The sequence below is a fragment of the Dendrobates tinctorius genome, unplaced genomic scaffold (genome assembly GCF_039654945.1).
Source record: "Dendrobates tinctorius isolate UK_male_01 unplaced genomic scaffold, ASM3965494v1 ptg000155l, whole genome shotgun sequence".
Taxonomy (NCBI): domain Eukaryota; kingdom Metazoa; phylum Chordata; class Amphibia; order Anura; family Dendrobatidae; genus Dendrobates; species Dendrobates tinctorius.
The window spans coordinates 6,633,828-6,657,160 of record NW_027361822.1 but is presented as its reverse complement, the minus strand read 5'-3'; the positions used below and the strand labels follow the sequence as shown (position 1 = coordinate 6,657,160).

At 46.0% G+C, this 23,333-nt stretch overlaps 1 protein-coding gene across 1 annotated transcript in view; it reads right to left on the bottom strand.

Annotated features, from left to right (window-relative positions):
• LOC141050980 (uncharacterized) overlaps positions 1-21,397 on the bottom strand; it is a 28,387-nt gene extending 6,990 nt beyond the window's left edge. The window contains exons 1-6 of the mRNA XM_073547747.1: positions 20,870-21,397; positions 19,406-19,555; positions 19,097-19,276; positions 18,888-19,011; positions 18,709-18,806; positions 5,340-5,412 (exon numbers count right to left, since the gene is read on the bottom strand). Of these exons, the coding sequence (XP_073403848.1) occupies positions 5,340-5,412; positions 18,709-18,806; positions 18,888-19,011; positions 19,097-19,276; positions 19,406-19,483 (553 nt within the window). The 5' untranslated portion in view covers positions 19,484-19,555; positions 20,870-21,397. The remainder of the gene's footprint in view (positions 1-5,339; positions 5,413-18,708; positions 18,807-18,887; positions 19,012-19,096; positions 19,277-19,405; positions 19,556-20,869) is intronic.
• Positions 21,398-23,333: the final 1,936 nt, after the last annotated feature.

Genomic DNA, 23,333 nt, shown 5'->3' with positions numbered 1-23,333 from the left:
AAGATAGATAGGGGGTGAAGATAGATTGATCAGGGATCAGGTAACACTTACAGTTGGTGTTTTTATCTTTCTTCTTTTTTCTGCAGTGATTGTGATGCTACAAGTTGTGGCACCACAATACCCAGCATAGGAGCTCTTGCTGCATCTGAACTCTCAGCAGGAATCCTCAGCTAGAGTGAGGACCCCTGCAGAGAAGTTAGACAGGTCACAGGCAGGTCAGTGACAGGTCACAGAGCGGTCACATCGCTGCTGTGACCTGTCATTGGTGGGATCGAATGATAACATCGATCCACCAATCCCTGCTCTGCCTGGCGACCATGGCAACTGCCTAGGATCGGAGCTCACAGCTCCGATTCCCAGGCAGGTCATGGCCAGGTCACCAGCAGGGCACAGAGCGGTCACAGCAGCTGTGCCTGGTGGTTGGCATGATCGCCGATCTAATCGATTGTGCCAACTATCTCCTGCAGGCCCTGCTGGGCCTGCACCAGGCTCCGGCCTAGGATCGGTGCTAATACAGCACCGATCCAGGCCGGTACTGGCAGGGCACAACAGCGATACAGCGCCGCTGTGCCCTGCGATCGGCTCGATCGATTAGATCGTCGATCGCGCCAATCCGGGGGCTTTTTGCTGGTGCCTGGCGCTGCTCTAGGATCAAGTATATCGGTACTCCGATCCAAGCCTAGGACCTCATTGGCTGAAACAATTAGAAACGCTGCGATTGGCTGTTCAGAATTGAACAGCCAATCACAGCGCTTTGGATGCCGGGGGGGGCGGGATCGCAGCCGGGGAGGCCGACGCCATCTTCCCTAAGGTGAGATGGCATCGGAATTTTAATGCGATCACCGCGACTTAGTCGCGGTATTGCATTAAGGGGCTCGACATACTATCCCGTCCACGGTCATACGGGCCCAGGTACCATGGACGGGATAGTACGTCGGATGTCAGAAAGGGGTTAAACAGTAGAAACTCCCACAAGTGACTCCGTTTTTCAAACTAGACACCTGAAGGAATTTATCACAGTTTCCTCACAGAATTTTACGTTGATCAGTGAAAATGAAAAAAAAACTATTTTTCCCATAAGCATGTTGTTTTAGCACCAATGGTTTTCATTTTCACAAGGATAGCAAGAGAAAATGGACCCCAAAATTTGTTATGTTAATTCTGCTGAGTATGCTGATACTTGATATGTGGGAGAAAACTACTTTTGAGGCACAGTGCAAAGCTCAGAAGGAAATAAGTGCTATACTGGAGTTCAGATTTTGCAGGTGGAATGGTTTGAGTGGGCCATGTCACATTGGCAGAGCCCCTGAGGTGCCAGAACTGCAGAACCCCCCCCTCATAATTATTCATTAACCATTTTACAAATTACACCCCCCAGTGAATTCATCTAGTGTTACAATGATCATATTGATACCACATGTGTCTCAGAATTTTATACCATTAGGCGGTGAAGAAAGAATAATTACATTTTTACCACTAAAGTGTTCTTTTAGCCTCAAGTTTTTAATTTTTATAAGGGCTAATAGGAAAAATAGACCTGTTTGTTGTAAAAATTTCTCCTGAATGCGCCAATATCCTACATGTAAATCGAAAAATACTTTTCAAGCACAGTTCAAAGCTCAGAAGGGAAAAAGAGCCATATTATAGAGCCCCTGAGGTGCCACAACAGCAGAATCCTCCATAACTGACCCTATTTTACAAACTAAACCTCTCAATGAATTCATCTAGCGATGCAGTGATCAAATTGACACCACGGGTGTGTCACAGAAAGTTACACCATTGGGCAGGGAAGAAAAAATAATTACATTTTTATCACCAAAATTTAGTTTTACCTCCAGATTTTACATTTTTATACAGGAAAATGGGTAAAAGTTGAACCAAAATTTGTCCCACAGTTTCTGATGAATGTAGAAATACCCCATATGTGGCTGTACAGTACTGCTTAGCCGTACGGCGAGACTCGAGAGGGACGGAGCGCTATTTGCCTCCTGAAGCGCAGATGTTCCTAGAATAGCTTGCAAACTCCATATACTGTACAGAGCCCCTAAGTGCTAGAAGAGCAGAATTCCCCTAAAGTGAATCCATTTTGGAAATGATACTCCTTTCAGAATTTACCTACAGGTGTAGTAACAGAATCATAGAATGGTAGAGTTGGAAGGGACCTCCTGGTCCAACCCCCTGCTCAAAGCAGGATTCACTAAATCATCCCAGACAGATGTCTGTCCAGCCTCTGTTTGAAGACTTTTATTGAAGGAGAACTCACCACTTCTCGTGGCAGCCTGTTCCACTCATTGATCACCCTCACTGTCAAAAAGTTTTTTCTAATATCTAATCTGTGTCTCCTCCCATTCAGTTTCATCCCATTGCCTCTAGTCTTTCCTTGTGCAAATGAGAATAAAGATGATCCTTCTACAATGTTACAATGTGACAGCCCTTGAGATATTTGAGAGATTATTATTTATAGACAGCTATTAACCCCTTCCCGACCTATGACGCCTACGTAGGCGTTATGGTCGAAATCACGTTCCTGCGGGTCGGGTGACCGGGGTCACTGAAAGGTACAGGAGACCTTGTACTTAACCCCGGGGGGGGGGGGGGGGTGGCTTTGCCCCCCTCCCACCGGCTATGATCACTCTGATTGGCTATTGAAAGTGAAACTTGGTGAAATATTACAATCCAGCCATGGCCAATGCTATATTGCTTTATTTTGAGAGCTATAACTTTTTTTTATCTTTCGACTGATAAAGCTTTATGGTGGCTTGCTTTTTGCGGGACAAGATGATGCATTCTGCGATACCTTTATATTTATTTTTGTCTTGCATGAGCATTGCAATGATTTAGAATTGTCAGTGTTGCACTGACACAAGCCCCTTAGACCATACTCTGTGAATGGTCTAAGTGGCTTGCCGTAGCCTGGAGACCTGGATGTCATCGTGATGAGATCCGGGTCACCATGACAACGATGGAACCCCTCGATGACATCACTGGGGCGCCGATCAGAGGGCAGAGGTAGCCCCTACTTATCCCTGATTTCTAAATGCTGCGTTTCATATCAGTCACAGCATTTAGGGGGTTAAACTGCAGGGACTGGTGCAGACACCGCTCCTGGCAGTGAGAGCCGGGTGTCAGCTGTGACCTCAGCTGAATACCCGCATGTGCACCCCTGTTTGCGCAAAATCACCAAGATGCACCCAGTACGTCATAGTTGGGAAGTACTTCCCAACCATAATGTACTGCGCACGTCTAAGCTCGGGAAGGGGTTAATGCCACAGCGTTATCACCAAAACCTGCACCTGAAGTCAAGGTAAAATTATGTGATCCATTTTTTCTGGTGAATACCAAAAAATTCTGCTTTTCCATCAAAGTTGAAAATATTATTTCAAGATCCGTCTTGTGGCTCTATTCCTTTATTACAGCATAATCCTCAGCTGGGGCATTCTCACTACCTCATGGTTGTCTCCTTAGCTGTTATATGTGGAAATCTTCAACCCCTTCCAGACATTGCCAATTTTTTTAGTTTAGTTTTTTTGTGTTTTTTACTTCTTTTCTTGCAAGTGCTATAAAACATTATTTTTCTATATGTGCAACTGTAGAACATTTACCGTATTTTTCGCTTTATAAGACGCTCCGGAATATAAGACGCACCCAAATTTTGAGGAGACAAATAGGAAAAAACTCTTTTTTGTAATAAAATGGTGGTACTTCTTAAAATCCATGCATCTTATTGCTTACCGGGGGTGAAGCGGGGTCCTAAGGCCGCTGCTGGTGGAGGCAGGAGTAGAACGTTACTGCTGGGATGAGGGGGTGTTTTGATGTGAGGCGCGCCGCTGCGGGTGTCGGATGCTGTCGCTGTGCTATGACCCCAGTGTTGCCGGGTTTTGCTATCACCGTGCTCTGTCCCTTGTGCTGCAGGATGCTGCTGCCCGCTCTGTCCCCCGGTGCTGCCAGGAGCTGCCGCCACCGCGCTCTGTCCTGTGCTGCATGGGCGGTTCTGCCGTTCCATCCATGCTTGCCTGTGCAGTGGATTCCTTTCGGGAAAATGGCCGCCATGCATGCGGAGATGGAGATCTCGGCACTGAAATCTTGGGAGATGAGATTTCAGCGCTGATCTCCATCTGCGCATGTGCGGCGGCCATTTTTCAAGCCTAACCCTAGCCCCAACCCCTAACACCAACCATAGACCTAGTGCCAACTCTAACCCTAGCTCTAACTCCAACCGCAACCCTAGCCCCAACCCTAACCCTAGTTCTAACCCCAACCCTCGCCCTAATCCTAACCCTAATGGAAAAATGGAAAAAAATACAGTTTTTTATTTTAATCTAACTGAGGGGGTGAAAAAGAGGGGTTTGAATTACTTTTTTTTTATTTGGTCACTGTGAAAGGGTCTATCACAGTGGTCAAATTGAACTAAAAGGAAAAATCTCCTATTGCTGGGTGCCGGCCGGTCGTGTCGGCGGTCGTTAAGGGGTTAACCACATTTCTACTTTCTCCTTGACCTCTAGACTTTCTACAGATTTACCATCTATTTGTTGGGTTATTTGAGTGATGGTGGACCGGTTTTCAAAATGTTGCACTTTCTTCTTCTAACTGGTCTTCCTGCAGCGCCTTTCATCTGCATGAATTACCATAGTATATAATCTCTAATAGAATTTGAATCATTTCCCTGTAGTGTGATCTGTGGATTATTGCAAGTCAAGTTAGATTTATTTTCCTCTCAACCTCAGTCCAAAGAGTCCATATAAAGCAGGTCATTTCCATGGGCTACCAACTGCACATTCCAGCATCTTTGCAGATACTGAGTTATTTCAGGTTTCACGACTTAAGATACTAATTCTAAATTGTTTATCTAGGAGTCCCACTATTATCTCAGAGTCTTCAAGCCCTGATCCTGCATTAAGGTTACTAAAGTTTTTGGAAATTAAAAGATCCAGGCTGAAACTATATTATACCATGGACTGCAAAAACTATGGTCCTGCATGAGTTAAAATAATGATAGCATACTCACCTTATTGATTTCCTGACGCTCCTCTCACAATTCGGCCTAGGTACTCAGTCAGTCTCGCTTTAGCAAATACCTTAACACAGCTGTGTTGTGGCCGGAGATTGACTACAGTAATATGGTCTGTACAGCCAGAAGAAACATATGGAGATTGGCCCCTTTTTTCAATCTGAAATGCCCCTTTTCAATTTCGTCCATTGATACTTTGCCAACAACAACGCATAAACAAAGCAAGGCTAAACAGTCTAAGTGACGTACCCTAAAAAATTCAACACTATTTATACCAGAAAACGGATCTGAAGAATCTGTAGCTTCTCTACATATAGTGGTCACTACCCACCTGTGCGGTTATCTGTAGGAATCTCCTCTTTACACTGCTCATCGCTCCTCACATATGTTTCTGTAGTATAACCCTATAACATTTTTTTTAGAAGACACAAATAGATGGAGAAGTATTACATGAAATCACAGAAGAATAATGGTCATTAATTAACATGACAGCAGTATTTATCGCATAGCTGCAGCTCCCCTGTATAAATCCAACCTGTCGGCTCCTAATTCTAACCAGCAGGCTCTATATAATCAGCTTTATCTGGTCATCTCCACCAGATATAAAACATACACTGAATGGCCACATTATTAGAGACACCCAACTAGTAACACATTTGATCTCTGTTGGCCTTCAGAACCTCAGCAATTTGTGGTGTCATTGATTGCATTACATGATAGCACCCATCAGATAGGGATTATAGTTTTTACTCCCATGCTCATGATTCTTATAGTAGGTTAACTATATCCTCCTCCAACAAAATGCCTTACCTTAGCTTTCAGATTCTAGTATTGGAAACATATTTTGGTCGGTTCCATGACAATTGTGTACAAGATAATTGTGTACGGACAATTGTGTACAGAAAATTGTGTACAGGCCAATTGTGTCCAAGGACAATTGTGTCCAAGGACAATTGTCTACAGGGCAATTGTGTACAGGCCAATTGTGTCCAAGGACAATTGTGTCCAAGGACAATTGTGTACAGGGCAATTGTGTACAAGGACAATTGTGTACAGACAATTGTGTACAGGGCAATTGTGTACAAGGACAATTGTGTACAAGGACAATTGTGTACAAGGACAATTGTGTACGGACGATTATTTACAGACAAGTATAGGGAAAACAAAAAATTAAACGTCCAAAAAAAGAAAATACTATATTCATCATTGATTTTAACGTAAGATTGCTTATTGAATAACAGTTTCAAAGCTTCTTCTATTCTTATTCTACAAATATTGCTGGTCTTGTCTATCGTGCCTGCATGTTGCTGATCGCTCGTAGATACCGCAGCTTGTCTATGAATTGCCATGTCACTAATGAGTCCGTTGAACAGTTTCCACACGGTAGGATGAGCACAAAGAAAGAGTGCTTGTAAGGCGTTATGAAACCCCTCGCAGTAATTCGTGGTCTTGGGGGCAGAGGCCAAAGCGTCAGCATAATGATTCCAGACCTCTGGAGTAAACCTTGCGTTTCGAAAGCGTCCATCTACTCCTGGCCCCCTAACGTAGGTATGCTCAAAGTAGGAGAGGAGCTGATTGGTAGCATCATCATCAGGGAAGATTTGGGCTAGTTCGTCATACCTTGCACTTACTTCGGCTGGTGGGACAAACGCCAAGGAGGCCAAAGATTTTACCTTGAGATTGAACTCTCCATCCTCAGCCTCAAATTCAGCCTTTAGGCCCAGCTCATTGACCTTTCGAATAATGGACTGGCTCAGATGAAAGAAGCAGCCAGAAATCGCTGCAGCTGGAAACTCATCTTGGAAAGCTGACATTGCTGCCATCTCAAAGTCAAGAAGAATTTTCTGGGGATTTGCACCTGGCATCAACCCTTTGAGCGCCGTGATCATTCGACGATAGGTTGGACCAGTCTTGTTTGGCAGCAGGCAGTAGATCAGGGGAGGATAGGAGTTGCCGACTTTTGCATGGAGAGAATACAGCTGAAAGAACATGGTTGGCACCACCTTGAACGTTCCATCGCCAAACCATGTGTCTCCTCTTTCGAAATAAGGCAACAGTTCATTGCTACCAATGACAAGAATCCTTTGGGGGTCATCTCTTGCAGAGTCATATAAAATGATGTCGCTGTATTCCTGGGGGATAGCAAAATTGATGCTTTGAGGAGCCAGCATGGTGTTTGCTCGCTGCCTGACCCGACGTGTATTTCGCTCAACGTCACTTCGCTTGGGCATTCGAGACAACACGTCATCAGACCTGTCTCGAAGAACCTGTCCAACAATGCTTCTAGTAGATGCTTGAGAGCTGATTGCTTCTTGCCTCAGAGCAGCCATTGTAGCTCTGGCTTCAGCTTGAACTGGATCTGCAGAGTGACTGTGCTCAGTCGGCTGTTTAACAATCGCGGCTCCAGATGTGTGCATGCGTGCGGGACACTTGAATTTGTTGACTTGCCTGCACCGCCATTCTTTGATGCTGTCATCACGTGTCCTGTGCAGGATATACTCGTGTCCCCCAAGCCTAAGGACATCTTTGTCTTTTTCAGACTTGCTCATAGTAAAAGTCATGGTGAAAGTTGCAAGGGGTGAGTAATGAAACCGAAAGTAAGCGTCAGTGTGAAAGTGGCCTGTACAATTATCTTTGTCTTTTTCAGACTTGCTCATAGTAAAAGTCATGGTGAAAGTTGCAAGGGGTGAGTAATGAAAGTGAAAGTAAGCGTCATTGTGAAAGTGGCCTGTACAAGTGGCCTGTACACAACAAGTAAAAGTCATGGTGAAAGTTGCAAGGGGTGAGTACTGAAACCGAAAGTAAGCGTCAGTGTGAAAGTGGCCTGTACAAGTGGCCTGTACACAAATAATTGCCTTGTACACAATTGTCCGTACACAATTGCCTCTTGTACACGGTTCCATGACCTTGTACACAATTGCCCGTACACAATTGCCTTGTACACAATTGTCCGTACACAATTGCCTTGTACACAATTGTCCGTACACAATTGCCCGTACACAATTGCCTTGTACACAATTGTCCGTACACATTTGCCTTGTACACAATTGCCTTGTACACAATCGCCTTGTACACAATCGCCTTGTACACAATCGCCTTGTACACAATCGCCTTGTACACAATTGTCATTGTACACAATTGGCCTGTACACAATTGTCTGTACACAATAGTCCGTACACAATTATCTTGTACACAATTGTCCTGTCACCATTTTGGTCAGATCATGAGTACCATCCTTTACCATAACATCAGTGTCTTGGCGTCTCAGTGAGTCGTTATTATTAGATACATTATGTGCCTCGAATGTACGAACCTCCATATCTAACTTCACTGTTGATCATGGAAATGATGATACAACCCCCACAATTAAATGGGAGGCCCTCAATGTGTACTTAGAGGGGTATTTGTCAAAGATGGGTTCTGAATCAAAAAAGACAGAGGTCAGGTAATCAAACTAGCCTTACAGAGAGTCACTAAGCTGGAGATAATTCATAAAAAGGCTCTCTCTACTGCAACCCTCAGAGATCTTCTCAAAGCAAGATTGGAAGCTAAAAAAATTACTCGATTCTTCATGTAAACGTTTATTTCAGTTAGGTCAGAGTAGGTTCTATGAGTTTGGTAACAAACTGGGAAGAATGTTAGCTAAAGGTCTTAATGCTAAAAAGACCCAAACAAATGTTCCCTGTATGAAGAATACTCAAGATAAATTGGTTCATACCCCACCTGAAATCGCAGCTCTCTTTCATTCATATTATTCAAAGCTACAGTATATAACTTACCTACATCTGCCCTACACTCGGGAAATTATATTAATACATCAACCATCTCCAAAAAATTGGATGAAACAGTAAAATTCCTGGAAAATCCTTTTTCACATCAAGAACTTGAAGCTTCTGTTCAAGATCTCCCTAGCAATAAAAATCCATGGCCTGATGGTTTCACAGCTGAATTCTGTAACTATTTTTTGAACAATTGTCTCTGTTAATATTACAATCGTTTAATTCCATATCAGAGTCTACTTTCTTTCCTCCCCATTCCACAATGGCACATGTTGCAGTCATTCCCAAACCGGGGAAAGACCCCAACTCATGTAGTAGCTATAGGCTTATATCTTTATTAAATGTAGATTTAAAATTATATGCCAAGCTGTTAGCCAACAGACTTAAATTCCACCTCCCTCACTTAATACACCCAGACCAGGTGGGTTTTGTACCAAGAAGAGAGGACCAAGATAACACTTTGAAAACAATAGATATTATTAATCATGCACACACCTAAAAAAAACCTTTAATGATCCTATCGCTTGATGCCGAAAAGGCTTTTGTTAGGATCTCATGGTCTTCTCCCTCTCAAACCCTGAGCCACATCGGTTTGGGTCCTGTATTTTTATTAAAAAAAATCTTAGCCCTCTACCATTCCCACTCAGCCCAGCTAAAAATTAATGGCTCCCTTTTGGCCCTCTTTACTATAAAGAATGGTACCCGACAAGGTTACCCCCTCTCCACAATGTTGTATTTCCTGATAATGGAGCATCTTATGGAGGCCATACGTGCTAATCCTGAAATACGGGGAATCAAAATAGCGGGGTCAGAGTATAAGTGTTCTGCATTTGCTAATGACCTGTTAGTTTATTTAACTAACCCACATACCTCGCTTCCTTTCCTGATGTCTGAGCTGGCAAGTTTTAGGAGTTGGTCCAATTTTAAGATCAATCTCGAAAAATCTGAATCCATGAATATTTCCCTACCCTTGCAAATGGTGAATGTTCTGAAATCTAATTTTCAATTTAAATGGCACTCAAATAATCATGTTAACTACTTGTTAACTACTACTTCTATCACTAACCACTTCTCTAGGCTTCTCTCAGCTCTCAACCTCTGAAACACACAAAGACGGTAACACCCTGGACCTGGTTTTCGCCCGGCTCTGCTCAATCTCCTACCTAGATAACTCACCGCTTCCCCTCTCTGACCACAACATTCTCTCCTTTACACTCACAAATCCTCGCTCACCCCAGCACCCTCCTACCTACCATTCAGTCAGAAATCTACAAGCCATTAACCCTCATACACTTTCAGACTCCCTACACTCATCATTGTCCCCAATCTCCTCTCTTTCCTGTCCTGATCTGGCTGTACATCACTTCAATGACACTCTTAGAAGCACCCTTGACCAAGTAGCTCCCCTCACCCTCAGAACCTCCAAACACAGAGTGAAACAGCCCTGGCTCACATCGCAAACCCGATTTCTCCAGCGATGCTCTAGGTGTGCTGAACGCTTATGGAGGAAAACACACACACCAGAAGACTTCATACACTTCAAATTTATGTTAAGGACATATAACTCTGCCCTTCACCTCGCCAAACAGACCTACTTCACCACCCTGATCTCCTCACTATCCAACAACCCCAAGAAACTTTTTGACACCTTTCACTCCCTCCTCAGGCCAAAAGCACAAGCCCCTATCACAGACATTTGCGCTGATGACCTGGCCTCCCACTTTATAGAGAAAATAGACAATATCCATCAGGAAATCCGCTCCCAATCACCAAGTTCAGTGACTCCCATCCCTCCCTGCATTTCCCCTGGCTCACTCTCCACATTTGCTCCCATCACAGAAGAAGAAGTCTCCAGGCTCCTCTCCTCTTCTCGTCCGACTACATGCACGCATGCACAACCGACCCCATTCCCTCACATCTCCTCCAGTCTCTCTCCCCAGTCGTCACAACTCACCTAACTACAATCTTTAATCTCTCCCTCTCCTCTGGCATTTTCCCCTCCTCCTTCAAACACTCTATCATTACTCCATTACTAAAGAAACCCACCCTTGACCCATCCTGCACAAACAACTACAGACCAGTCTCCAATCTCCCCTTCATCTCTAAACTCTTGGAGCGCCTGATATACTCACGCCTTACCCGTTACCTCTCCACTCACTCCCTCCTAGACCCTTCACAGTCCGGTTTCCGCCCCATACATTCAACAGAAACTGCACTCATCAAAGTGACCAATGACCTTCTGACAGCAAAACGTAATGGTGACCATTCTCTGCTCATTCTTCTCGACCTTTCTGCAGCTTTCGACACTGTTGACCATCCTCTCCTACTCTCTAGGCTCCAGTCACTAGGCATTAAGGACACTGCTCTTTCCTGGTTCTCCTCCTATCTTTCCGACCGCTCCTTCAGTGTTCTGTTTTCTGGCTCCACTTCATCTCCTCTTCCTCTCACTGTTGGGGTACCTCAGGGCTCAGTCCTTGGCCCCCTTCTCTTCTCTCTCTATACAGCCCCAATTGGACAGACCATCAGCAGATTTGGCTTTCAGTACCATCTTTATGCTGATGACACACAACTGTACACATCATCCCCTGACCTTACCTCCGCTGTACTACAGAACGCCACTGACTGTCTGTCTGCAGTCTCCAACATCATGTCTGCTCTCTATCTGAAACTCAACCTCTCCAAAACTGAACTTCTTCTGCTCCCACCATCTACTAACCTCCCTAAATCTGACATTTCCCTCTCTGTGGGTGGCACCATAATAACACCCCGACAGCAGGTGCGCTGTCTGGGTGTTATGTTCGACTCCGATCTCTCCTTCACCTCCCATATACAATCTCTTGCCCGCTCATGCCGCTTACACCTAAAGAACATCTCTAGAATCCGCCCTTTTCTCACCATGGAAACAACAAAAACTCTCACTGTCGCCCTGATCCACTCCCGCCTAGACTACTGTAATGCTCTATTAATTGGCCTCCCTCTCACTCGACTCTCCCCTCTCCAGTCTATCCTTAATGCAGCAGCCAGGGTTGTCCATCTGGCTAATCGTTTCTCAGACGCGTCCGCTCTTCGCCAGTCGTTACACTGGCTGCCAATTCATTACAGGGTACAATTCAAAGTACTTGTTCTCACCCACAAAGCTCTCCACAGTGCGGCAGCCCCTTACATCTCCTCCCTCATTTCTGTCTATCGGCCTAACCGACCGCTGCGCTCTGCAAATGACTTTCGACTAACCTCTGCCCTAATCCGTACCTCCCACTCCCGACTCCAAGACTTCTCCCGTGCTGCGCCAATCCTCTGGAATGCTCTACCCCAAAATATTAGGACCATCCACAATTTGCATAGTTTTAGGCGCTCGCTCAAAACACATTTGTTCAGAGCGGCCTATCACATTCAGTAATCAAAGTCATGTTTTTTTGTGTGTGTGTAGCCCATTCACTATCTCCATCTAACCCCCACCCCCTGAAGATGGCTGGACCGTCATTGTAAATACATCATTGTAAATACAAACCTGTGCTTTGTATCCCCCCCACCTCATTGTAGATTGTAAGCTCCACGAGCAGGGTCGTCTTATTTCGCTTTAATTATTGTATTGTTAACGTTGTTACTTATGACTGTTGTGTTTGAAACTGTTCAACTGTAAAGCGCTGCGGAATATGTTGGCGCTATATAAATAAAGATTATTATTATTATTATTATTACTTGGCTACCCTTATTTCGGCGGATTTATCAGAATTGTTTGACTTGAACTTTGGTCGATTTTGTCCAGAATGGAGGGGGATCTTAATTTCTGGAAACGTGGAGAGTTTTGGCCAGGTTAACATCCTCAAAATGACTGTATTGTATAGACTTTTTTATCTACCATAAACTATCCCAATGTATTTCCCATCCTCCTTCTGTATGAGGGTCTAAAGTAAGTTCAGCCAATTTGTTTGGTCATCCCAGGGCCACGGACCGGGTCCCCGCTGCTGTGACACATCCCGCTGATACCGGCCCGGTACCGAGTACCCCACAGCCCTGGGAGGGCGACCCACACCCAAGAATTCGTAGTACTGTTTTGGCGCTTCCAAAGGATTCTGAGGGTATAGGTTTGCCAGACTGCCAAAGATACTATCTTGCGGCCGCCCATGCAAGAATCTTAGATATTCTGCACTGCAGAGACTCTAAACTGTGGGTACATATCTCCTATGAGTCTTGTCATACATCAGTTTCCACTCTACCATGGACTTGGCCTATTTTAGCTTGAAATAACATCCATATTCATTTTCACCCGCCTTTGCTCCCTATCTAGCCTCTCTAACTCACCTCTTCCTCTCTCTGACCACAACCTACTTACATTCTCTTCCCTCTCCTCAGGTCGACATTCCCCACCTCAAAAGCTCGCACACCCTCGCAGAAATCTTCAACATCTTGATCTACACTCACTGTCTGAATCCCTCCTCCCTCTTACAGACAGAAGTTCCGTACACAATGCGGATGCCGCTGCCGCTCTATATAACACCACAATAGCTGTAGCTTTGGAATCATTTGCCCCTCTCAAACATACCAAAGCTCGCAAAATCAACAGACAGCCCTGGCACACCAGTCTGACCAAAGAACTGAGGCGGGCTTCCAGGGCTGCTGAGCGGAGATGGAAAAAATCCCACTCCAATGAGGACTTCATCACATTCAAACAGTCCCTCACTACTTTCAAGGCCACACTCGCTGCAGTAAAACAAACCTACTTCTCATCTCTCATATCCTCCCTGTCTCACAACCCTAAACAGTTATTCAACACCTTCAATTCTCTCCTCCGCCCCCCAGCACCTCCTCCCTCTCCACTCATGTCAGCTGAAGACTTTGCCTCATTTTTCAAGGAGAAGATTGATAACTTCAGAGACAGTTTTGGTCAACAACCCCCAGTGCCCTTCCTCCTACCTGCCCTGCCCTCCTCCCCCCAAAACCAACTTCTCCACCATTACAGAAGATCGACTCTCCACTCTACTCTCAAGATCACATCTCACTACCTGTGCACTTGACCCGATCCCATCGCACTTCATCCCAAACCTCACCACAGTCTTCATCCCAACCCTAACCCACCTCTTCAACCTATCACTAACAACTGGTGTTTTCCCCTCAAGCTTTAAACATGCCTCAATCACACCTATCCTCAAAAAGCCCTCTCTTGACCTATCCTCTGTATCTAGCTATCGCCCTATATCACTTCTCCCCTATGCCTCAAAACTACTGGAACAACACGTCCATCTTGAACTATCCTCCCACCTCTCTTCTTGCTCCCTCCTTGACCACTTGCAATCCGGCTTCCGGCCACACCTCTCCACTGAAACTGCCCTAAGGTCACCAATGACCTACTAGCCGCCAAGGCCAAGCGACTCTACTCTGTCCTCTTCTTCCTGGACCTGTCCTGTGCCTTTGACACAGTGGACCATTCCCTATTACTACAGACCCTCTCATCTCTTGGTATCACAGACTTGGCCCTATCTTGGATTGCGTCATACCAAGCAGACCGGAAATTCAGCGTCTCCCATTCACACACCACCTCCTCACCGCGCCCCCTATCCGTCGGAGTCCCGCAAGGTTCAGTCCTAGGGCCCCTGCTCTTCTCCGTTTACACCATCGGCCTCGGACAGCTAATAGAATTTCATGGCTTTCAGTATCACCTCTATGCTGATGACACACAGATCTACATCTCTGGACCAGATATCACCTCCCTACTAAACAGAATCCCTCAATGTCTGTCTGCTATTTCATCCTTCTTCTCCACTAGATTTCTAAAATTTAATATGGACAAAACAGAATTAATCATCTTTCGCCCATCTCACGTGACCCCCCCCCAACGGACCTATCCATTATAGTAAACGGCTGCCCACTCTCTCCAGTCCCACAAGCTCGTTGCCTTGGGGTTATCCTTGACACTGATCTCTCTTTCAAACCACATATCCCTTTCCACTTCCTGCCGACTTCAACTCAAAAATATTTCACGGATCCGTACATTCCTCAACCAAGAATCTGCAAAAACCTTAGTCCATGCACTCATCATCTCCCGCCTTGACTACTGCAACCTTCTGCTCTGTGGCCTCCCTTCTAACACACTCGCACCCCTCCAATCTATTCTTAACTCTGCTGCCCGACTAATCCACCTGTCCCCCCGCTATTCCCCGGCCTCTCCCCTCTGTCAATCCCTGCACTGGCTCCCCATTACCCAAAGACTCCAGTTCAAAACCCTAACCATGACATACAAAGCCATCCACAACCTGAGTCCTCCGTACATCTGTGACCTAGTCACCCGGTACTTACCTGCACGAAACCTCCGATCCTCACAAGATCTCCTTCTGTATTCCCCTCTTATCTCCTCTTCCCACAATCGCATACAAGATTTCTCCCGCGCATCCCCCCTACTCTGGAACTCTCTACCACAACATATCAGACTCTCGCCTACCATGGAAACCTTCAAAAAGAACTTGAAGACCTACCTCTTCCGACAAGCCAACAACTTGCAGTAACCACAGATCCACCAAACCGCTGCACGACCAGCTCTACCCTCGCCTACTGTATTCTCACCCATCCCGTTGTAGATTGTGAGCCCTCGCGGGCAGGGTCCTCTCTCATCCTGTACCAGTCGTGACTTGTATTGTTTAAGATTACTGTACTTGTATGTATTATGTATACCCCTCCTCACATGTAAAGCGCCATGGAATAAATGGCGCTATAATAATAAATAATAATAATATTCCATTTAGTCTTAGACAAACACTCAAAACTGTCAACATTCCCAGCATAAATTTTAATTTACTCAATAGGACAGTTATCCCCAATAACAGATAACCCTAAATTCCCATCCAGTGTCTCCTCAAGTCTTTTTCTGGGTAGCTCCAAGAGAAGCCCCTTGCGTCTTTATCCTCTCAGCTATTCTAGGCGTTCGTCCACAGAAAGCAAGATATTCTTTTGAATATATTAAACTAGGGCATTTTTTCTCTACATTTGTCACTTAGAATGGGTGCGCCACCTTTCTTCCTTTAAATCTCTATGTATGGTGTTATAATCTGTTTAGTTTGTGACTGTCCGCCATTTTCTTGTGGTCTTCTGGCTGCTGGACTTTTTTCCCTGGTGCTGGGTTTGTTTTGGGTCAGGTTATAGTATCACTCTTTATTACCCAGCACGTGCCTCCCAGTCTTTGCTGGACAACAGTGTTAATCCGCTTGAGTTCTGGCTTGCTGCTCTTCTTTGCCTTCGATGTGTGTAATTGGTGCAGTGCTGGGACCTCTGCTTTGGCTAGTCTTTGCTTCTGTATTCTGTTGGTTTCTGCAGCCTTCTCTGTGTTTTCTATTAGGAGGTGACCCGCTTTTGTGCCCAGTCCTTAGATCTTTCAGGGACCCCCTCCCCCTATCTATAGGTCTTCTCTTGAGATTAACCTAGGATCGTCGGTGGGTCTATTCGCAAGGAATGAGTTGCCCACTCCATCGTAGGTTGTCAGCCTAGTCTTACGGCAGGGTCAGTTTTCCCCCTTCTACCCTAGTCCTGTGTTGCAGATCCGTAATATATGGCTCCCACTAACCCTGTACAAGCAATCTCTGATATCTATAAGCTTCTATTGGATAGAGAACTGTATATGCTTCCCCCTTTTTTTAAGCGTGAGAAAGGAGGCTCCATCAAACCTTCACAAGAGAACAATGGTATAAATGTTTCCATCTCTCTCATAAATCTAATATAGCCACTAAAGCTCAGGAAATTAGTTATAAAATAGTATCTAGAGGGTATCATGTTCCTTCGGTCTTCCATAAATGGTTTCCTGGAGTATCCAACTTGTGCTGGTGATGTGGGGCTCATGTGGGTTCGATGTCACATATATGGTGGGCATAGCCCGGCATTGGCAGCCTTCTGGGAAGGTGTTCTTAAAGCGATTAAAGAAATGATGGGGGTGTCAATCCCTAAAAGCCCGGAAGCAATTCTACTATTTAAGTTTCCCATGCCTAAGAATGATTTTAAGAAATCGTTATTGAGGGACCTTCTTCAGGCTAATAAGGTGGTAATTCCATGACACTGGAAGTCCTTAGACCCGCCATCACAAGAGGAATGGTTTGGGGAGGTGGCTAGAGTTTACTGGATGGAATCCTTGATAGCCCATACACAAGAGGCAGCTAACAAACTGGCTGCAAAATGGTTTCATTGGGAATCCTTCTTCTCCTCACCAATGTACCAAAATAAGCTAAGATAATTTCTACCTTATCCTTTTACGCTATTTGATGTTGCGGTATCATATATCCGTCTGCCTTAGTGATTTGCCCTCGTGGTCTCTATAAACATTTCTTCTCTTTTCTCTTCTCCTTCTTGTTATTTAGTTTAACAGGTTGTCAATTGTCTTTTGTAAACTACTGTTGATACAGTGTGGAGCTGTTTGTTTTCCTGTAACTAAACAATTCTCTATTGCAGTAGTTACTATGCCATATGGTGTATTCTTTTGAACCTGTTGATTGTTTTTGATGTGTATTATAAAAACAATACAATTTAGAATGAGAAAATCTGATGCAGTTTTAGGTCAAATTTATACAGAAACATAGAAAATTCTGAAACGTTCAAACACAGAACTGTGTGGGAAATGTAGGAGAGGGCACAAGGAGAGGAGATCAGAGAATGGTTCCCACTTTAGTATTGGTGGACAGAGTACAGTAGAGATGAAAGTATGAGAAAGACGCTTGACTTGTAGGAAAAGTATTATCAAGAATATGTAGCACAAACTTTATTTGCATCATTTTATCCACTATCAATCAGCCACATCTGACAAGAGAACACACAGCGAGACTTTGCTCCAGCGGTTGAGCAGTTACCTGAGTGTAACAGTGTCTCTGCCGAATAACTTCTAATTATTCCTGCTCTCCAAACAGTTCTCTAACTCTGCACGCAGTTCATATCTGAGCAGTTAAGCCTAAGCATGTAGTTTCAACATCACGAAACAATCACTGACCTCAGGGAGACCAGTCAAAGAAAGCACTGCGGCAGCCGGCAAAGGCGCTCAATCAGTGAAATCCTAGGTGCATTGCTCCCTGGAAAATACGAATATGCAAATAAAGTCCGTGGAGCCTCATTTAAGAGTCTCAAACATGGGACTAGCCAGATCTTCCTCCAGGGAACTCGGAAAGAGCTGGATATTGACTTAAAGGGCCACTTAATATGGTTTCCGAAAGGAGCCAATCCTTGGCTGGGTCCTTCCCTGGAGGAAGATCTGGCTAGTCCCGTGTTTGAGACTCTTAAATGAGGCTCCACGGACTTTATTTGCATATAAGCATGTAGTTTAGCTGCTGCCAACTTCCTGTTGAGGAAGGAAGGGCTACAATTGAATTTTTGACACTAACATTAATAATACTCAAAGAGCATCTGACATTTAAAGTTCAATAATCGCCAAGCCCTACTGCCCAAAAGTCCATGCACAAATATCAGAGGACTTGGGATACGCCAATAAAACATTCCCCACACCATTAATGCATCTCCAAAAATGTTGACACCTGAGAGGACGGACTTTTGCAAAATTCTGAGCCTCCCCTCATTATGATGCAACAGAGATCTTAATTCATCTAACTAGACAATGTTCTCTACTGCTCAGTAATACAATTTTTATGCTCTTTGAATTCTCTCTTTCTTTTCCATTCAGACAGCAATGGCATTGAAACTTGTCTTCTGTTATAGCAAATCCATGTTAAAGAATTGTACACTTGGAAATGTTAGCTGTATTACCAATATTGTCCTCAGCTTCAGTGTACATGACCTGTTCTTCAAAACTATTCTTGAACTCCTCTGACATATCTGAATTCCATACAGGTGTCCCCAATAAATTGGTCATTCAGGGTGTAATACTGGTGAATAAAACAAGACAGAACACAAGATCTTTACAACCTTCTATACACTTCATGACACCTCATCTCCATCTACCTGATGATCCTGAAGAACATTGGGATTTTCTTCTTCACAGGCCTGTGGAAGAAGAGAACGGGGACATCTCTCTGGTGTTGTCCTCTTACGGGATAGAACTGGAGGAAACACAGAGGGACTGAATTCATTCTTTACATACAGATAATTATAGGTCGTGTGTATTTAGTTCTGTCTATTACCTGGTGATGTGAGGGGCTGGGGAACCTCCATCATGACGTCCTTGTACAGATCTTTGTGTCCTTCTAAATACTCCCACTCCTCCATGGAGAAATAGACGGTGACATCCTGACACCTTATAGGAACCTGACACACACAATGATACCGTCATCCCCCCCCGATCCCTCCATAGCGTTACTGTATAATGTCCCAGCATTCCCAGCAGTGTCACCTCTCCAGTTAGCAGCTCAATCATCTTGTAGGTGAGTTCTAGGATCTTCTGGACATTGATGTCCTCATGTATCAGGGGGTGAGGTGGAGGCCCCGTGATTGGGCTCAGGGGTCTTCCCCATCCCTCAGACACAGGGGCCTGACAGCGCTCACTAGAGGTCTTCTTCACTACTGTGTAATCCTGGTTATGGAGAGACACATTAATGAATCTCACTACAGACATTTCCAGAGTCCTCACCTCTCCAGTTCTGTCCATCTGTTATTCCCATAGATAAGAATGATGTAATGTGACATCATCAGAATCTCTCACCTCTCCAGTAAGCCGGAAGAGGATCTCTAGGGTGAGGTGTAATATCCTCTCCACCATCTTGTCCCTGTCCCTATCCATCCTTGTAGGGTCACTCAGGAGAATTTTCTTATATACAAGATCTCCACTGAGAGGATCCGATATTGTAGGGACCTGAATGGGGAGAAGATGACGATGTAACATCATAAAGATCCCATGTAAGAAATCTCCTGTTTTTAACCAGCGAGTCAGGTCAGAATTAATGTAGCCCCACTCATTTATCATTGAGGGTATGTGGCCATGATCACGAACTGTTGCAGGTGTGATGATTCGTGTTTATGCAGCGGCCAACTGTTAGGCTAAGTGCACACGTACCGGAACTCTCGCGGAAATTACCGCGAGAATTCCGGAATTCCAGTCCGCGGGAAAATCGCATTTTAAATTCCCGCGATTTTCCCGCGGAAAAACTAGCATTTTGCAAGCGTATTTAGCTTGCAAAATGCTAGCGTTCTCCAAGCGATCTGTAGCATCGCTTGGAGAACTGATTGACAGGTTGGTCACACTCGTCAAACATAGTGTTTGACAAGTGTGACCAACTTTTTACTACTGAGGCCGCCTATGCGGCATCAATAGTAAAAGATAGAATGTAAAAAAAAAAAAAAAGTGTTATTCTCACCCTCCGGCGTCCCGCGCATCCGTTCCCAGTAATCCTTTGCGAAAATGCCTGCGATGACGTCAGTTCTCGCGGGATCGCGACGTCTCGCGGTCATTCGCGATGACGTCGCGCGAATGACCGCGAGACTGGACGCCATCGCGGGCATTTTCGCAAAGGCTTACTGGGAACGAGAGCGTGAAGAGAAGCAGGAAGACTGCGCGGGACGTCGGAGGGTGAGAATAACAATATTTTTTATTTTTAAATTCTATTTTTTACAGGGATATGGTACCCAAAGCCCGGAGGACAGTCTTCTCTCCTCCGGACCGTGGGTACCATCCGCAATTGTTCTGCTTACTTTTCGCATGGTGTACAGAGCCACATGCGGAAAGTAAGCGGAACAATGCATTCCTATGGGTGCGGGATCGCCGCGATTCCGCAAATTAATGAGCATGCTGCGGTTTTTACCGTGAAGCGATTCCGCCGTGGTAAAAACCGCAGCATTAGTACAGCATTGCGGAATCCCATAGGAATGCATGGGATGCTTATTTTTCGCGTTTTCGCGGCAAAAATCGCGCGGTTAAAACCGCCGCGGAAACGCGAAAAAAAACGCCACGTGTGAACTCAGCCTAACCGCATAGTGGATGGTATTTTGTTAAATCCCATATACACTGTGCGTGCATGTGCGCCTGCAGATCACCCACGGACACTGATATGCGGCACCTCTTTCATGACCACATGTCAAATTCTACTGCGGAGACACCTAGAAATGAAATCAATAGAATTGTATTGAATGCGGTGAATCTGCACGATTCAGAGAACACATGAAAATTCACCTGCGTTCAAAAGACGGCAACAAACAAGTGATGTGTCCAAAGCGCTGCTACTTCCGGATCGTGGGCACATAGCCTGAAACTTCTTGTGGTAAAGCTCTGATCTCAGGCCTAATTCACACACAACGTTATCACAGACAGGACTATGGAGTCCAAGTCAATTATTACTTCTTCTGGAATTACACGTATCCAAAATGTACAGGAGGTAAATCTCAGCACAAATACCGGCCCCTCACACATCTACATCTGGGGGAAGTAACATGTTCTGTCTCCTGGAATGGGACCGCAGCACTGAGGGGGTTAATGCCCCCTACGCCCAGTAATGGGGAATCTCCAGCACCTACCTCCACCTGCAGGGGGCGCTATCTCCGGGAATGGAGGGGTTACTGCCCCCTGTGCAGCCCAGTAATGGGGAATCTCCAGCACCTACCTCCACCTGCAGGGGGCGCTATCTCCGGGAATGGAGGGGTTACTGCCCCCTGTGCAGCCCAGTAATGGGGACTCTCCAGCACCTACCTCCACCTGCAGAGCCGCACACCACATATATGGCTGCTCTGTGCGCACAGGACCTGGGATGAGATCACAGGAGGGGAGGAGTCAGGGGTCACATGATCAGGGGCCTCAGTGTGTGCAGGACTCTGCTGTGCTGGTTGTCATGGTGCTGGATGAGGGGAAGTTTCTGTGTGGGGTCAGGAGGGGTTTACAGGCAGGATGTAGCAGAGCCGCGTGTGTACGAGGTATACGGAGCAGAGCCGCGTGTGTAGGATGTGTACGGAGCAGAGCCGCGTGTGTAGGAGGTGTACGGAGCAGAGCCGCGTGTGTAGGAGGTGTACGGAGCAGAGCCGCGTGTGTAGGAGGTATACGGAGCAGAGCCGCGTGTGTAGGAGGTGTACGGAGCAGAGCTGTGTGTGTACGAGGTGTACGGAGCAGAGCCGGTGTGTGTACGAGGTGTATGGAGCGGAGCCGTGTGTGTACGAGGTGTACGGAGCGGAGCCGTGTGTGTACGAGGTGTACGGAGCGGAGCCGTGTGTGTGCGAGGTGTACGGAGCGGAGCCACGTGTGTACGAGGTGTACGGAGCGGAGCGGCCTGTGTATGAGGTGTAAGGAGCGGAGCCGTGTGTGTACGAGGTGTACGGAGCGGAGCCGTGTGTGTACGAGGTGTACGGAGCAGAGCCGGTGTGTGTACGAGGTGTACGGAGCGGAGCCGTGTGTGTACGAGGTGTACGGAGCGGAGCCGCGCGTGTACGAGGTGTACGGAGCAGAGCCATGTGTGTACGATGCGGAGCCGTGTGTGTACGAGGTGTACGATGCGGAGCCATGTGTGTACGGGGTGTATGCAGCGGAGCCGTGTGTGTACGGGGTGTACGGAGCGGAGCCGTGTGTGTACGGGGTGTACGGAGCGGAGCCGTGTGTGTACGGGGTGTACAGAGCGGAGCCGTGTGTGTACGAGGTGTACGATGCGGAGCCGTGTGTGTACGGGGTGTATGGAGCGGAGCCGTGTGTGTACGGGGTGTACGGAGCGGAGCCGTGTGTGTACAAGGTGTACAGAGCGGAGCCATGTGTGTTATGATGAGTCACCGAAGGAGGAAAAAACAAAATAACAGCTAAGTCCAGAAAAACCAGAGAGGTTGGCAGCTATCGGATTGCAGACCCCTGAACCTATCCACGACAACTAGCAGTAGCTGTGGGGGGTTCCTACGGTGCCCTAGACCCCTCGATCACAGCCGGAGAGCTACATAGCCTAAAGACAGAAAGGGGAAAAACTAAACTGCCCCAGAGCAGACCCCAAAGCAATAGGCAGCCCCCAACATATAATGACGGTGAAGCAAGATGAAAACACTAACACAGATAGAAAGATAGGTTGAGCAAATGATGGGGCCTAAGCTAACTACATAGCACAGGATAGGAAAGCTGCTGTCTGCCATCCGCAAAACCCCTATCAAAATGAGCCAACCGACTGATAGGAAAAACAGGCCCTGAAGACGCTAGGCTTCAAAAAACTATATCAGCACTCAGGTATATTCTGAAGACAGAGCAAAAGATCAACAGATCAGAGACAAAAATGGAATTCAGCTCACCCCTGGCCGGGGATGGCAGAACTCCCAAAAAACAAGGCAAAACAAAAACCAAACTGAAGTGTACAAAGCAGAGCAGAAACACTTAGCTTTGAGATGCAGGAATCAGACTGGTCTCCAAGAATCCAGCAGGAAAATCACCAGCCAGGAAGAAGGGCGTCGGCAGCCTTTTATCCAGTCCTCAATTCCAGCCACCCAGTCATCATCTAGCTGCCAAGGTGTTTGGTAATCAGCATCACTACCTTCCTTCACCAGAGGAGGGAGTTCATCAGACCTCAATGGTGAAGGGAAAAATGAACTCACAACACATGTGTGTACGAGGTGTACGAAGCAAAGCCGCGTGTGTACGAGGTGTGCGGAGCGGAGCCGTGTGTGTACGAGCTGTACGGAGT